This window comes from Oncorhynchus mykiss, chromosome 26, assembly GCF_057628025.1.
Source record: "Oncorhynchus mykiss isolate SJ-2025 chromosome 26, ASM5762802v1, whole genome shotgun sequence".
Taxonomy (NCBI): domain Eukaryota; kingdom Metazoa; phylum Chordata; class Actinopteri; order Salmoniformes; family Salmonidae; genus Oncorhynchus; species Oncorhynchus mykiss.
In genome coordinates this window covers 2,211,071-2,228,009 of record NC_143047.1, presented here as the reverse complement: position 1 = coordinate 2,228,009, position 16,939 = coordinate 2,211,071, and the positions used below count along the sequence as shown (strand labels likewise).

The 16,939-nt window shown below is 41.5% G+C and overlaps 1 protein-coding gene across 4 annotated transcripts in view; it reads right to left on the bottom strand.

The window, feature by feature from the left end:
• Nucleotides 1-16,939, bottom strand: part of daam2 (dishevelled associated activator of morphogenesis 2) — a 234,287-nt gene that overhangs the window by 79,033 nt on the left and 138,315 nt on the right. For all 4 annotated transcript variants that reach the window (XM_036963291.2, XM_036963290.2, XM_090221720.1 and 1 more), the window contains exon 4: nucleotides 16,449-16,523. In XM_036963291.2, the coding sequence (XP_036819186.1) occupies nucleotides 16,449-16,523 (75 nt within the window). The remainder of the gene's footprint in view (nucleotides 1-16,448; nucleotides 16,524-16,939) is intronic.

The window sequence follows — 16,939 nt, the reverse complement described above, 5'->3', positions numbered from 1 at the left end:
AGATTTTCAAAATATGCTTTACAGCCAAAGATAGACAAGCATTTGTGTAAGTTTATCGATAGCCTAGCATAGCATTTTGTCCAGCTAGCAGCAGGTAACTTGGTCACGGAAATAAAATAAAAGAGAGCCGCACACTCTAGGAGCTCAGATGCAATAATTTAATTATCAACATTTCGACAGCCAAGCTTGGTCACGGAAATCAGAAAAGCAATCAAATTAAATTGTTTACCTTTGATGAGCTTCGGATGTTTTCACTCACGAGACTCCCAGTTAGATAGCAAATGTTCCTTTTTTCCAAAAATAATATTTGTGTAGGCGAAATAGCTCCGTTTGTTCTTGACGTTTGGCTGAGAAATCGCCCAGAAATTTCAGTAGGACCGATTGGAGTAATGGCTACCTCTGTATTTTACGCGAGAATCTCTCTGGGAGCATCAGGTGACCACTTGCGCAATGTAGCCGCCTACGGGTATTCTTCAACATAAATGCGTAAAACTACGTCACAATGCTGTAGACACCTTCGGGAATAAGGAGAAAGAGTAATCTGGTTGATAAGCCCATTCACTGCTCAATAGGGACACATTGGAACGCAGCGCTTTCAAAACATGAGGCACTTCCGGATTGGATTTTTCTCAGGCTTTCGCCTGCAACATCAGTTTTGTTATACTCACAGACAATATTTTTACAGTTTTGGAAACTTTAGAGTGTTTTCTATCCTAAACGGTCAATTATATGCATATTCTAGCATCTTGTCCTGACAAAATATTCTGTTTATTACGGGAACGTTTTTTTTCCAAAAATGAAAATACTGCCCCCTAGTCACAAAAGGTTAAGTTCCTTGCTCAGAACATGAGAACATATGGAAGCTGGTGGTTCCTTTTAACATGAGTCTTCAATATTCCCAGTTAAGATGTTTTAGGTTGTAATTATTATAGGAATTATAGGACTATTTATCTCTATACCATTTGTATTTCGTATACCTTTGACTATTGGATGGTCTTATAGGCACTATAGTATGCCAGCCTAATCTCGGGAGTTGATAGGCTTGAAGTCAAACAGCGCAATGCTTGAAGCACAGCGAAGAGCTGTTGGCAAATGCAGGAAAGTGCTGTTTGATTGAATGCTTACGAGCCTGCTGCTCGCTACCACCGCTCAGTCAGACTGCTCTATCAAATCATAACCTTAATTATAACATAATAAACACACAGAAATACAAGCCTTAGGTCATTAATATCGTCAAATCAGGAAACAATCATTTCGAAAAAACATTTATTCTTTCAGTGAAATACAGAACCGTTCTGTATTTTATCTATCGGGTGGCATCCCTAAGTGTAAATATTTCTGTTACATTGCACAACCTTCAATGTTATGTCATAATTATGTACAATTCTGGCAAATTAATTACGGTCTTTGTTAGGAAGAAATGGTCTTCACACAGTTTGCAACGAGCCAGGCGGCCCAAACTGCTGCATTTACCCTGACTCTGCTTGCACAGAACACAAGAGAAGTGACACAATTTCCCTAGTTAAAAGAAATTCATGTTAGCAGGCAATATTATCTAAGTATGCAGATTAAAAAAAATATATACTTGTGCATTTTGATTTTAAGAAAGGCATTGATGTTTATGGTTAGGTACACATTGGTGCAACGACAGTGCTTTTTTCGCAAATGCACGTGTTAAATCATCACCCGTTTGGCGAAATAGGCTGTGATTCGATGATAAATTAACATGCACCGCATTGATTATCAACACAGGACAAGCTAGATGAACTAGTAATATCATCAACCATGTGTAGTTAATTAGTGATTATGTTAAGATTAATTGTTTTTTATAAGATAAGTTTAATGCTAGCTAGCAATTTACCTTGGCTCCTTATTGCATTCGCGTAACAGGTGGTCAGCCTGCCACACAGTCTCCTCGGCCATGCCGATTAATTAAGCTGGGTGGATAACATTAAGTTGCACTATTACACTGTATTTAATGTTTTATTGCAATGCAGTTAAGGTATAACTGATGGATTATATTAGTTAATATTACACACACAAAATTATGGATTAAAAATGAATGATTCATTATATTAGTTAATAGCTACAATCAACCATCTGAGTCCTTGACTCCAGAACTAGAGCAATCCCTTGAGCCACATTCTCAAACACTGGAGCAATCACTTGCTTCCTCCATTCCAGAAAAAGTGAAAACGTTATCAAAGCGTTGCAAGCGGCTGCAAAAGGAAAAATGAGAACTGAAGAAGAAAATTATCCAACTGGAAATGTAACTAAAACAATCACAACAAAAAAGCGACAAATTTCGAAAGGGCATGCAAAGGTCAAATAAATGCATTTATTTATTGTGTCATTCAGGGAAACAAAATATTGTCATACAGTATAACACTAGTATTTTATATTAAAATATAATAACTTTGTTTTGTTGACTCAGAGAGAAAAACAAATCTCTAAGGATGAATTGAAAGATATTTTCATAGAAGGCAGGAAGTTTTTGTTTAAAAAAATTCAGCTGTGCCCGTGACATCAAATATGTGATATTCAAAATAAATGTATGTTATTTTTTTCTGGGTAGTTATATTTCTGCCAGTCTAAGCATGGATATATAACCTTGTGATTATGAAAAAAATTGCTTTTTTTTTTTTTAAACTGACATTTTACTAAGGTAGATTCATATGAATCACAATAAAAATTAATTATTGGCTTTATTTTTGAATGTTACTAATATATGGGCATAGGTGACACTCCAATGAACATAAAAAAAGCATTTTAGGGAATTGTAACTGCTGTTTTGTTTTTTTACTACTTTGAACTCCTTATACATGTGTGATGAGTAATGCAAGATATGTAAACATCCTCAAAGTGGCATTATTAAAGTGACTAGTGTTCCATTTATTAAAGTGGCCAATGATATTAAGTTTGTAGGTAGGCAGCCGCCTCTCTGTGCTTGTGGCGGCTATTTTATTTTATTATTTAACCGGGAAAAGCCCACTGAGACCCAGAGTCTCTTTATTTAGGGAGACTTGGCCAAGAAGAAAGCAACAATCAATACATTACATAATTAAAACCTACAACAATACAACATGATTAAGCTTTTTTTAAAAGCATTTACACTCCTCTGTAACAGAGTCTCCCATCAATATTTTCAATTAATTCAGTGGCACTAACATATATAGATGAAGCATGGATTGTAGATTATTCCATGCGTCTGGTGCACAAGAAGAGAAGGCAGTTTTGCCTAATACTGTGTATGTCCTGGGGACCTTAAGTAGCAACAACCTAGCAAACGTGGGTATGGTAACTGCTGGTGGTGAAAGAGACCAGACTACAGAGGTAAAGTGGGAGTTTACCCAAAAGTGTTTTGAAGATGAACACATACAAATGTATCTTTTTGTGCATATAATGTGGGGTCCAACCTACCATTTGGTACAATGTGCAAATGGTGGGTGAGTGACTTGGCATTTGTAATAAAGTGCAAGGATGCATTATAAACAGAGTCCAGTCTCTGTAAGACGGAGGAGGTTGCATGCATATACAACAAATCACCATAATCAATTAGAGAAAAAAAGTGGCCTGAACAAGCTTCTTTCAAGCCATAAGCGGGAAGCAAGCCTTATTAAAAAAATAAAAACCCAATTTAAGATTTGTCACAAGATTATCCACATGCACTTTAAAGGACAACTTGTCATCCAACCAAATACCTAGGTTTTTGGTTGGATGACACTTTGTCAATGGATAAGCCACCAGATGTGACAATGCTAACGTTCTCTGTCAGAGTTCTAGCTCTGGTAAAGGTCATGAATTTAGTTTTTTGTATATTCAAGACCTGTTTGAGACCATAAAGGGAGGCCTGCAGTAACTGCAAAGCAGTCTGGATCTCTTCAACAGTCTGAACCAGAGAAGGAGCACATGAATATAAAACTATCATCTGCATATTGATGTAACTTTGCTGGTTGCATAACATTTCCCAAATCCTTAATAAATATGGAGAACACCACAGGAGCAAAAATGGAACCCTGGGGCACACCTATATTAATCTCAAGAAAGCTAGACTTGTGATTGTCAGTATATACACATTGTGTTCTGTTGGAAAGATAGTTCCTAAACCAATTTACTGCCCCTTCACTGAGACCAATGTTTCTGAGTTTACCTAGCAACAATTCATGATCAACTGAATTTGTTAGGTGCTCTGGGATTCAGTCTTGTAGGCACATTAATTAATTGAGCGAGATTCAGAGTCACACAGTTCTTTAAAAGGGTTTAACAATCTGATGGCCTTGAGATAAAAGCTGTTTTTCAATCTCCTGGTTAGTCATTCCTTAGCGGTCGGTGCAAATTTTCTGATTCACAAACATTCGTGGAGCCACTGTGTCTCCGACTTGAGCGCTAAAGTCAGGCGTCAAGGGGCAGTGACACAAAGCTGCCAGTCACTGAGGTTGTACTGACATCTCTATATCATATCCACCATTGCCCACGATCTCTCCCAGGTACATTCGTCATTACAGTGATTCTCTTACCATGAAATAGGTGGGATGGCCTTCCAACCTAGTTTAAAGTCAGTTGCTTTGGAAGCCTTTGTGCCCTGCCAGAAAATTTTAAGTAAGGGGAAACTCTGAGCTTCTACAGCCAAGTCTAATAGAATATTTTAGTATTATGAGAAAAGGGATGCAGTTTGTTTCATTAACTAATTTCCTCAGATGCTTCATTCCTTGCTCTTGGATTTAATACAGCTTTAATGGAAGCAGGGGTTTCCAAAAGCAAGATGGTATCTCATTGTGTTGTTGTCAGCGATGTGGACTTGAGTCACAGCTCAATCTGCACATTTTGTGACTTGAGACTTGACAAAAAAAAACACTTCCCACGACTTCGACTTGAGCATCTATGACTCGTGACTTAACTAAAAATGAAATACAGAAATATATCATTTATAGAAGTATTCACACCCCTGAGTCAATACTTTGTAGAAGCACTTTTGGCAGCCGTGAGTCTTTCTGGGTTAGTCTCTAAGAGCTTTCCACACCTGGATTGTGCAACATTTTCACATTATTCATAAAGAAATTATTCAAGCTCTGTCAAACCATTTGCAGGTCTTGCCATAGTTTTTCAGTCAAACCATTTGCAGGTCTTGCCATAGATTTAATTCACTCACTTTCTTTCTTGGTAAGCAACTCCAGTGAAGATTTGGCCTTCTGTTTTAGGTTATTGTCCTGTTGAAAGGTGAATTAATCTCCCAGTGTCTAGTGTAAAGTAGGTTTTCCTCTCAAATTTTGCCTGTGCTAAGCTACATTCACTTTAATTTTTATCCTGAAAAACACCCCAGTTCTTAACAATTTCAAGCATACCCATAACATGATACAGCCACGACTATGCTTGAAAATATGGAGAGTGGTAGTCAGTAATGTGTTCTGTGTTAGATTTCCCCCAAACATAACACTTTGTATTCAGAATAAAACTTTTATTGCTTTGCCACATTTGTTTGCAGTATTACTTCAGTGCCTTGCTGCAAACAGGATGTATGTTTTGGATTTTTTTTCTCCTTCTTACTCTGTCAATTATGTTAGTATTGTGGAGTAACAATGTAACAAAGTACAATGTTGTTGATCCATTCTCAGTATTCTACTATCAGTCATTAAACAGGGGAACTGTTTTAAAGTCACCATTGGCCTCATTGTGAAATCCCTGAGCAGTTTCATTCCTCTCCCGCAACTGAGTTGTCTGTATCTTTGTAGTGACTGTATTGGTGGTGTATTGATACATCATCCAACGTTTAATGAATAACCTCACAATGCTCAAAGGGATATTCAATGTCTTTCTATTTTCCAATAGGTGCCCTTCTTTGCGAGGCATTGGAAAACCTCCCTGTTTTTTGTGGTTGAATCTGTATTTGAAATTCCCTGCTCAACTGAGGGACCTTATAGATAATTGTATGTGTGGGGTACAGAGATGAGTTAGTCATTCAAAAATCATGTAAAACACTTTTATTGCACAAATAGTAAGTCCATGCAAATTATTATGTGACTTGTTAAGCTAATTTATACTCCTGAACTTATTTAGGCTTGCCATAACAAAGGGGTTGAATACTTATTGACTCAAGACATTTCAGCTTTTCATTTTTAATTAATTTGTAAACATTTCAAAAAAACATAATTCCACTTTGACATTATGGGGTATTTTATTTAGGCCAGTGACAAACAAAATCTCAATTTAATACATTTTAAATTCAGGCTGTAACACAACAAAACGTTGAACTGTAAGTACAAGTACATGACCTGTTGCTCAAAATGCAATAGCGGGTAAAATACCGTTTTCAAAGCAACTACTGTTGCTCTAGTTACAGAGAGGTGGGTCATAGCTTTCTATGAGTATATCATTTATTTCTCACCTCTTAATATTGAGTTTATGGATTATGATTTTGATGCGCCCAGAGTGGCATGCCATTTGCAGTGAATAGGCTTACATCAAGTAGCCTAGCCTAGGCCTAGCACTGTACATTTTTTGTAGGACATTACATTTACTGATAGCCATGTAGGCTAATTGATCAATCTATCTAGCAACAAGATCATATTCAAATGTTGCTTAGTGTTTTCCCACTTCCTCAGGTGGTGAAAAATATAGCCTAGACCAATATGCACAAAGATGTTGGCAAATACATCTCTGAAGAACCAAAAATAAATCATATTTTGACAGGCTGCATATCAAAATATCAATCATGCATTCCATGGATATGTTAGACATGGGTCAGTCATGTGAAGTCCCATAAAGATAGGTACAAATAAAATGATTGCTAGATAGCTAAAGTGAGGTAATGTTCTTGAACTAATTAGCTTGACATGAAATTGAAAATAGCATTGAAATGGTCATAAAACACTTAAACATCGACTTGAGGACTCGAAACCCAAATTTAGGGACTTGTGACATGACCTGAGCTGTGGAACTTTACTTGGGACTTGACTCGAAGGTTAAGACTTGAGACATGCAAAATTGTGACTTGATCCCATCCCACTCACATCGGTAACCATGAAGTGCTTTGAAAGGCTGGTCATGGCTCACATCAACACCATCATCTCGGAAACCCTAGACCCACTCCAATTCACATACTGCCCTAACAGATACACAGATGACACAATCGCACTCCACACTGCCCTTTCCCACCTGCACAAAAGGAACACCTATGTGAGAATTCTGTTCATTGACTACAGCTCAGCATTCAACACCATAGTGCCCATAAAGCTCATCACTAAGCTAAGCACCCTGGGACTAAATACCTCCCTCTGCAACTGGATCCTGGACTTCCTGACGGGCCACCCCCAGCTGGTAAGTGTAGGCAACAATACATCTGCCACGCTGCTCCACAACACTAGGGCCCCTCAGGGGTGCGTGCTTAGTCCCCTCCTGTACTCCCTCTTCAACCACGACTGCGTGGCCAAGCACGACTACAACACCATAATTAAGTTTGATGATGACAACAGTGGTAGGTCTGATCACCAACAACAATGAGAGAGCCTATAAGGAAGAGGTCAGAGACCTGGGAAGGTGGTGCGAGGACAACTCCCTCAATGTGAGTAAGACAAAGGAGCTGATCGATCACTAAAGGAAAAGGAGGGCCAAACAGGCACCCATTAACATTGATGGGGCTGTAGTGGAGTGGGTCGAGAGTTTCAAGTTCCTTGGTGTCCACATCATCAACGAACTATCATGATCCAAACACACCAACACAGTCGTGAAGAGGCCACGACAACACCTTTTCCCCCTCAGGAAACTGAAAAGATTTGGCATGGGTCCCCAGATCCTCTAAAAGTTCTACAGCTTCACAATCGAGAGCATCCTGACCGGTAGCATCACCACTTGGTATGGCAACTGCTCGGCATCCGACCATAAGGCGCTTTAGAGGGTAGTGTGTACGGCCCAGTACATCACTGGGCCAAGCTTCCTGCCATCCAGGACCTATATACGAGGAGGTGTCATAGGAAGGCCCAAAAGTTACCCAAGTCATAGACTGTTCTCTCCGCTACCACACGCAAGTGGTCCAAAAGGCTCCTTAACAGCTTCTACCCCCAAACCATAAGACTGCTGAACAATTAATCAAATGGCCACCTGGACTATTTACATTAACCTTCAGAATGGGAGAAAATGTCATGGTTTGTCTGTCTAACTTGCTAATAGCTTGTCAATAATGTAAACTGAAGCTTTCAGTGTAAAAACACTAAATGTTGTTCACTGCTGTATGCGTTGTGTGTCTGCAGACTCTATTCACCAAATGCACACGATAACACGTTATGTAGTTTAGCCACCCAACCAACATATTTTGTTCATTTAAAATCCGGCAGACATCGACTTGGTTTTAAAAGAGTTCCAACAGGAGAAACACTATAGCCATGAAGTGCTTTAGCCATGAAACGCTAACCAGAAGCTGACCAGAAGCTAGCCAGTTTACTGGCTAATGTTAGTATTCAGCTAATCACGGTTTGTGGTCATCAGCTATACGCAACTCAGACCAGAACATACCGGACCTATTTTTCTCTCCATATCCTCGGATTTCAACCGCAAGCTCTGGACATTTATACCTGGATCTCGCAGCTAGCTAGCTGCTATCCATGTGACTATTGGCTTACGTCGATTCCGGAGCAAACATCAATTATTCCAGAGCTAGCCAGCTAAAGAGTTCCATCAGCCACTCCTGGGCTACAATCACCTATCCGGACCCGTTTTACTGCCGATGCCGGAGCCCCACCGGGCCTTCACGACTGGACTACCGACGTTATCTGCCCAAGGGAGTTATCCAACGGTCCCCTAGGTCATGACGTTACCTGAACACCCATCTGAGGCCCGCTAATCGTTAGCTGTCTTATCGGCTGCTATCTGAATAGGTCTATCGGACAATTTTTCTTGGGTCACTATAACTATATCTATTTTGCCAATTGGATTGATCCCCTCTACCACACGGAGCACCACTAATCTACCGACGGAAACGCACGAGGTGGCTAAAAACAGACCTCCATCCTATGTGAGCTTGCTACTGATGGCCCGGCTAGCTGTCTGAATCGCCATGACCCCAACCAACCTCAATACTCACTGGACCCTTATGATCTCTCGACTAAGCATGCCTCTCCTTAATGTCAATATGCCTTGTCCATTGCTGTTCTGGTTAGTATTTATTGGCTTATTTCATTGTAGAGCCTCTAGCCCTGCTCACTATACCTTATCCAACCATTCAGTTCCACCACCCCACATGGGATGACATCACCTGGTTTCAATGATGTTTCTAGAGACAATATCTCTCTCATCATCACTCAATACCTATGTTTACCTCCACTGTATTCACATCCTACCATACCTTTGTCTGTACATTATACCTTGAAGCTATTTTATCGCCCCCAGAAACCTCCTTTTACTCTCTGTTCTAGACGACCAATTCTCATAGCTTTTAGATGTACCCTTATCCTACTCCTCCTCTTTTCCTCTGGTGGTGGAGAGTTGAATCCAGGCCCTGCAGTGCCTAGCTCCACTCCTATTCCCCAGGCGCTCTCTTTTGATGACTTCTGTAACCGTAATAGCCTTGGTTTCATGCATGTTAGCATTAGAAGCCTCTTCCCTAAGTTTGTTTTATTCACTGCTTTAGCACACTCTGCCAACCCGGATGTTCTAGCAGTGTCTGAATCCTGGCTTAGGAAGACCACCAAAAATTCTGAAATGTTCATCCCTAACTACAACATTTTCAGACAAGATAGAACGGCCAAAGGGGGCGGTAGAACGGCCAAAGATAGCCTGCAGAGTTCTGTCCTACTATCCAGGTCTGTACCCAAACAATTTGAACTTCTACTTTTAAAAATCCAACTCTCTAAAAACAAGTCTCTCACCGTTGCCCCCTGCTATAGACCACCCTCTGCCCCCAGCTGTGCTCTGGACACCATATGTGAACTGATTGCCCCCCATCTATCTTCAGAGCTCGTGCTGCTAGGCGACCTAAACTAGAACATGCTTAACAACCCAGCCATCTACAATCTAAGCTTGATGCCCTCATCTCACACAAATTATCATTGAACCTACCACGTCCCACCCCAAAGCTGAAAACACGGGCACCCTCATAGATATCATCCTAACCAACTTGCCCTCTAAATACACCTCTGCTGTATTCAACCAAGATCTCAGCAATCACTGCCTCATTGCCTGCATCCGTAATGGGTCAGCGGTCAAACGACCTCCACTCATAACTGTCAAACGCTGAAACACTTCACCGAGCAGGCCTTTCTAATCGATCTGGCCGGGGTATCCTGGAAGGATATTGATCTCATCCCGTCAGTAGAGGATGCCTGTTTTTTTTTATATGCCTTCCTCACCATCTTAAATAAGCCTGTCCCATTCAAGAAATGTAGAACCAGGAACAGATATAGCCCTTGGTTCTCTCCAGACCTGACTGCCCTTAACCAACACAAAAACATCCTATGGCGTTCTGCATTAGCATCGAACAGCCCCCGTGATATGCAACTATTCAGGGAAGCTAGAAACCAATATACACAGGCAGTTAGAAATGCCAAGGCTAGCTTTTTCAAGCAGAAATTTGCTTCCTGCAACACAAACTCAAAAACTTTCTGGGACACTGTAAAGTCCATGGAGAATAAGAACACCTACTCCCAGCTGCCCACTGCACTGAAGTTAGGAAACACTGTCACCACCGATAAATCCACTACAATTGAGAATTTCAATAAGCATTGGCAACCCCTACCCCGGTCAACAGCACTGCACTCCCCACAGCAACTCGCCCAAGCCTTCCCCATTTCTCCAACTCCCAAATCCAGTCAGCTGATGTTCTGAAAGAGCTGCAAAATCTGGACCCCTACAAATCAGCCGGGCTAGACAATCTGGACCCTTTCATTCTAAAATGATTTGCCAAAATTGTTGCCACCCCTATTACTAGCCTGTTCAACCTCTCTTTTGTGTCATCTGAGATTCCCAAAGATTGGAAAGCAGCTGCGGTCATCCCCCTCTTCAAAGGGGGGGACACTTGACCCAAACTGCTACAGACCTATATCTATCCTACCCTGCCTTTCTAAGGTCTTCGAAAGCCAAGTCAACAAACAGATTACCGACCATTTCGAAACCCACCATACCTTCTCCGCAATGCAATCTGGTTTCAGAGCTGGTCATGGGTGCACCTCAGCCACGCTTAAGGTCCTAAACGATATCTTAACCGCCATCGATTTGAAACAATACTGTGCAGCCGTATTCATTGACCTGACCAAGGCTTTCGACTCTGTCAATCACCACATCCTCATCGGCAGACTCGACAGCCTTGGTTTCTCAAATTATTGCCTTGCCTGGTTCACCAACTACTTCTCTGATAGAGTTCAGTGTGTCAAATCATAGGGTCTGTTGTCCGGGTCTCTGGCAGTTTCTATACAGGGCTCAATTCTTGGACCGACTCTCTTCTCTTGGTATACATCAATGATGTCGCTCTTGCTGCTGGTGAGTCTCTGATCCACCTCTACGCAGACGACACCATTCTGTATACTTCTGGCCCTTCTTTGGACACTGTGTTAACAACCCTCTAGGCGAGCTTCAATGCCATACAACTCTTCCTCCGTGGCCTAAAACTAAATGCAAGCTCTTCAACCGATCGCTGCCTGAACCTGCCCGCCTGTCCAACATCACTACTATGGACGGCTCCGACTTAGAATATGTGGACAACTACAAATACCTAGGTGTCGGGTTAGACTAAACTCTCCTTCCAGACTCACATCAAACATCTCCAATCCAAAGTTAAATCTAGAATTGGCTTCCTATTTTGCAACAAAGCATCCTTCACTCATGCTGCCAAACATACCCTTGTAAAACTGACCATCCTACCAATCCTCGACTTTGTCGATGTCATTTACAAAATAGCCTCCAATACCCTACTCAATAAATTGGATGCAGTCTATCACAGTGCAATCTTTTGTCACCAAAGCCCCATATACTACCCACCATTGCGACCTGTACGCTCTCGTTGGCTGGCCCTCTCTTCATACTCGTCGCCAAACCCACTGGCTCCAGGTCATCTACAAGACCCTGCTAGGTAAAGTCCCCCCTTATCTCAGCTCGCTGGTCAACATAGCAGCACCCACCTGTAGCACGCGCTCCAGAAGGTATATCTCTTTGGTCACCCACAAAACCAATTCTTCCTTTGGCCGCCTTTCCTTCCAGTTCTTCTGCCAATGACTGGAACGAACTACAAAAATCTCTGAAACTTCAAACACTTATCTCCCTCACTAGTTTTAAGCACCAGCTGTCAGAGCAGCTCACAGATTACTGCACATAGCCAATCTATAATTTAGCCCAAACAACTACCTCTTTCCCTACTATATTTATTTACTTATGTTGCTCCTTTGCACCCCATTAGTTTTTATCTCTACTTTGCACATTCTTCCACTGCAAATCAACCATTCCAGTGTTTTACTTGCTATATTGTATTTACTTCGCCACCATGGCCTTTTTTTGCCTTTACCTCCCTTATCTCACCTCACTTGCTCACATTGTATATAGACTTATTTTTCTACTGTATTATTGACTGTATGTTTGTTTTACTAAATGAGAACTTGTTCTCTACTTGCCTAACTGGTTAAATAAAGGTGAAATCAAATAGACTCCTATATAAGACTCCTGTATTTATGTCAATTGTTGGGCTCATTGCGATTACTATCACAGTGACTCCTTTGTATTTATTTAAATTGTGCATGGGGTTACTGCATATACTCCAATGCAACACAGAAGATTGAGTGAGTGAGTGAGTGAGTGAGTGAGTGAGTGAGTGAGTGAGTGAGTGAGTGAGTGAGTGAGTGAGAGATAATTATAATGTAACATCAATAATAAGAAAAATAATAATACATGTGCTATTCCCTTGTTTACAGAGTGGGCATGCAGCAGGCAAACCCAGTGATGCTACTGGTCACTCCTCATCTACAGTTGTGACACAGACACTCCAGCAAGCATTTAAAAAGGCAGGCCGCTTATTCACGCACATCAAAAAATGATCAAGACCTCACTGCAGCCCTTCATATTACATTGCAAAGGGCATGATGCCATTTCAAATTGTTGAGAGGCCTGGCTTCCTGAGGCTGATGAAGGTTGCCGTGCCTCACTACAAAGTGCCATCACGAACATTATTTTCTAAGACTGAAATCCCAAACCTGTACAACCAGGTTAAAGCGGATGTTGGAAAAAGGTTGGATCAAGGCACATGGTTTGCTGCAACTACTGACCTCTGGACCAGCAGGGGTGGCCAACCCTACATCAGCTTCACTATCCATTACCTCACCCCAGACTGGCAACTGGAATCAAACTGCCTGGAAACACAGTTTTTTCCAGAAGATCACTCGGCTCACAACATCAGAGAGTTTGAGAATATACTGTAAGGGTGGGGGATCAACAAGAAAGACCTGGTCTGCATTACCACAGACAACGCAACAAACATGATCAAGGCTTTTGAAGAGTTTCCAGATCTGTGGCTTGGGTGCTTTGGCCATAATTTGAACCTGGCCATTTCAAAGGCTCTGAAAATTCTGAGAGATGACACAGCAGTCAAGGCCTGCCGTCATCTGGTCCAAGGCTTCTGACAGAGCTGGAAGAGAAGGCGAGAACTGAGAGAAAAGCAAGCTGCCCTCAACATGCCACAGAAGGCTCTGATCCATGATGTGGTGACCCGATGGGGATCTACACACAACGTGCTTGAGCGTTTCCTCAGCCAATAGCAGCCAGTCTGTGCGACACTGGCTGGAGAAAAAGGATCATGGCATCTGATGCCCAAGGATGCTGACATAAGTGTCATGGAGCAACTGTGCCAGCTCCTTAAACCTCTGAGCAAGTTTACAGATGCACTTGCCTCAGAGACACGAGTGACACTGTCAGCCATCAAGCCTGTCCTGGACCACATCACCTGTGATGTTCTGGTGGAAACGGATACAGAGCCATCCCTGACCAAGGAGATGAAAAGGGTAATGAGAGAAGACCTTAACAACAGATACACAGAGAAGGCAAAGAGAGTCATGCTTGTTTCATTGACCCGCACTTCAAAAGGAGATTTTTAGATGAGCCTGAGGTGGCAAAATTTTACACTGACAGCTGTGTCCAAGAGGCCTTGAAGCTGGCAGCTGCACAAGTCAGGGAAGAACCACAAAGCAACAGCAGCACCTCCACCACCAGCACCCCCACAGTGGCATCGGAGGGGAAAGGCCTGGCTGGGTTGCTGAGAAAGATCACCTCTCTGCTGCCTTGTTTAGGTAAAGAGGGTCAGATTCTGACCACCCCAGAAGACAGAGTGAAAGAAGAGATCAAGGTCTACCTGTCTCTGCCACCCATTCCAGTAGAAGAGGATCCACTGGTGTGGTGGAGGGGCCATGCATCAGAGCTGCCTCATCTTGCCAGGGTTGCCAGGAAGATTTTGTGCATCGCAGCAACCAGCGTGCCATCAGAGAGTGCTCAGTGCCAGCGGGCACATCGGCTCCTCTAGCAGATCACTACTTAAACCAGGCAAAGGAAATATGCTGACATTTTTACATTTCAATCTCAAGTGAACAAAGATGCATACATACAGGATGGTAGGCCAGCAGCACCATATTTTTTTATGAAGGAGAGAACGGATATAATGTGCTGCACATTGGATTTGTTTATATATGGTTGTATTTTTCTTACATGCACATTGCTTTACTTGTGTTGCTTTTATATGCACATTAGATTTTTTTTAAAGGTTGTGTTCATTAAAACCTGCACTAGGGAAACTTTTACCTTTCATGGCCACATGGTGCCATCTTTTAATGTTAATGTTATTATTTTCATATTTATGCACACAGAAAGTGCATAGTGCTGCTAATTTTATTTGTTTGTTGGTTTTCAATATAAAACTTGGGGAAATTATTTCAGTGTTCAGTACGTTTTGAAAATTTCCAGCACATTTTAACAATACCGCGATAATACTGATAACCGTGATAATTTTGGTCTCTATAATCATGATATAACATTTTCATACCGTTTCATCTCTAGTTTATTTCTTGAACTGTAATGTTGGTTAAGGGCTTGTAGCATTTCAAGGTAAGGTGTTACGTCCTGACCATAGAAAGCCTATATTTTATATGGTAGAGTAGGTCAGGGCGTGACTAGGGTTTTAGTCTAGTTTATATTTTCTATGTGGGGTTCTAGTTTGTTTTTTCTATGTTGGTGTTTTAGTATGATTCCCAATTAGAGGCAGCTGGCTATCGTTGTCTCTATTGGGGATCATACTTAAGTAGCATGTTTTCCACCTGTGTGTTATGGGATATTGTTTGGAGTTAGTGCACGTAGCATCTTGTTAGTGACGGTTCGATGTTTGTTTCCTTATTTGTTTTGTTCTAAGTTTTTCACTTTAATAAATTATGTGGAAACCATATCGCGCTGCAGCTTGGTCCAACCATTATTACGACGAACGTGACAGAATATCCCATCACATCAGGACCAAGCAGCGTGCCCGGGAGGAGAAGGTATCCTGGGCTTGGGAGGAGATAAAGGAAGCAAAGACATCCTGTTTGTTTCATTATTTGTTTTGTTCTAAGTTTTCACTTTAATAAATTATGTGGAAACCATATCGTGCTGCAGCTTGGTCCGACCATTATTACGATGAACGTACACCTGCACACATGACAAATACATTTGATCTCTGGTCGATGTTAACACCATTTACAACATTGGAATCTCTTCTTTTGACCCTGTGCTGGGTATTAATTATTATTATGTTTGTGTACTTTATCCTATCGGTTTGCCCCTGCATATGCTTACCACATGAAGTCAAAAACTAAATTAAAAAAGAGCGGCAAAAAATATGTATCATTAGTAGCATGCTAGTTGGCAGCCATTTTGGCTCTATGTGAATGTTGTTTACAGGGCCCTGCAGTCCTTCATGTCTCCCTTAGTTTCTCTGACAATCATTCACATTCAGTGAGCTTCTGAGTGACTAACTAGGGCGTGTGTCATTGGCTCTGGGTGTGAGTTTTGGGTTTGGATGGTAGGAATGTACTAAGAGCTGCCAGCAGCAAATTAGGTGACCAAAGCTCCTAGATGCTGCTGACCAAGGTGAGAGAAAAGGAGAGAGACAAAAGAGCGGGAAATAAAAAGGAGGGAGGCACAGGTAGAAACCTTAAGGAGAAATGTAGGTTAGAGAAAGTTAAAGGGATACTTCAGTATTTTGGCAATGAAGCCCTTTATCTACTTCCCCAGACTAACTAGCGTTGGATGTCTATAGTAACCGCTAGCATGCTAGTAGATATCATACACTTCCAGTCATTGCGCTTACGCTAGTAAGCATTGGCTTGTGAAACTACCTCTAACTTCCTTCATACTGGAAGCAGAGACAACAATGGTATCCATGAGTTCATCTGATTCTGGGGAAGTAGATATAGAACTTCATTGGCAAAATCCTGAAGTATCCCTTTAAAGTTGTCACTTACAGCAGCCATGGAGTTGATGCGGTCGATGTAGTAGTCGGGCCAGCTTGTGGCCAGCTTGTTGGGGTCCTCTTGCTCCTGAACAGAGACAAAAAGAGAGGGAAAACACATGAATAAAACACATAAAATAATCCATGTACACAAAATTACTTAATAAAGGTTCTCAGTTAGTTTGAGCATAGTAATTGCAACAGCAGAGTCATAGGTTAGAGTGCTACATGGAATGGACCACAGAGTGTTGACCAGGGATGTAGTGCTAAAGAAACATGGGTTTTCCATAAAGGCCAGTTTCCTGGACACAGGTCAATCCTAATTCTGGACTAAAACGCATGTTCAATGGAGATTCCAGGACTAGGCTTAATCTCTGTCCAGGAAACTGGACCTAAAAGTGGAGCTGGAGAGCAATGCATCAACACACTGTAAATGCTAACGCTAATATAGCATAATAGGTGATTACACTATTCACCAGATAATAATGTGCATAAACAGCACTT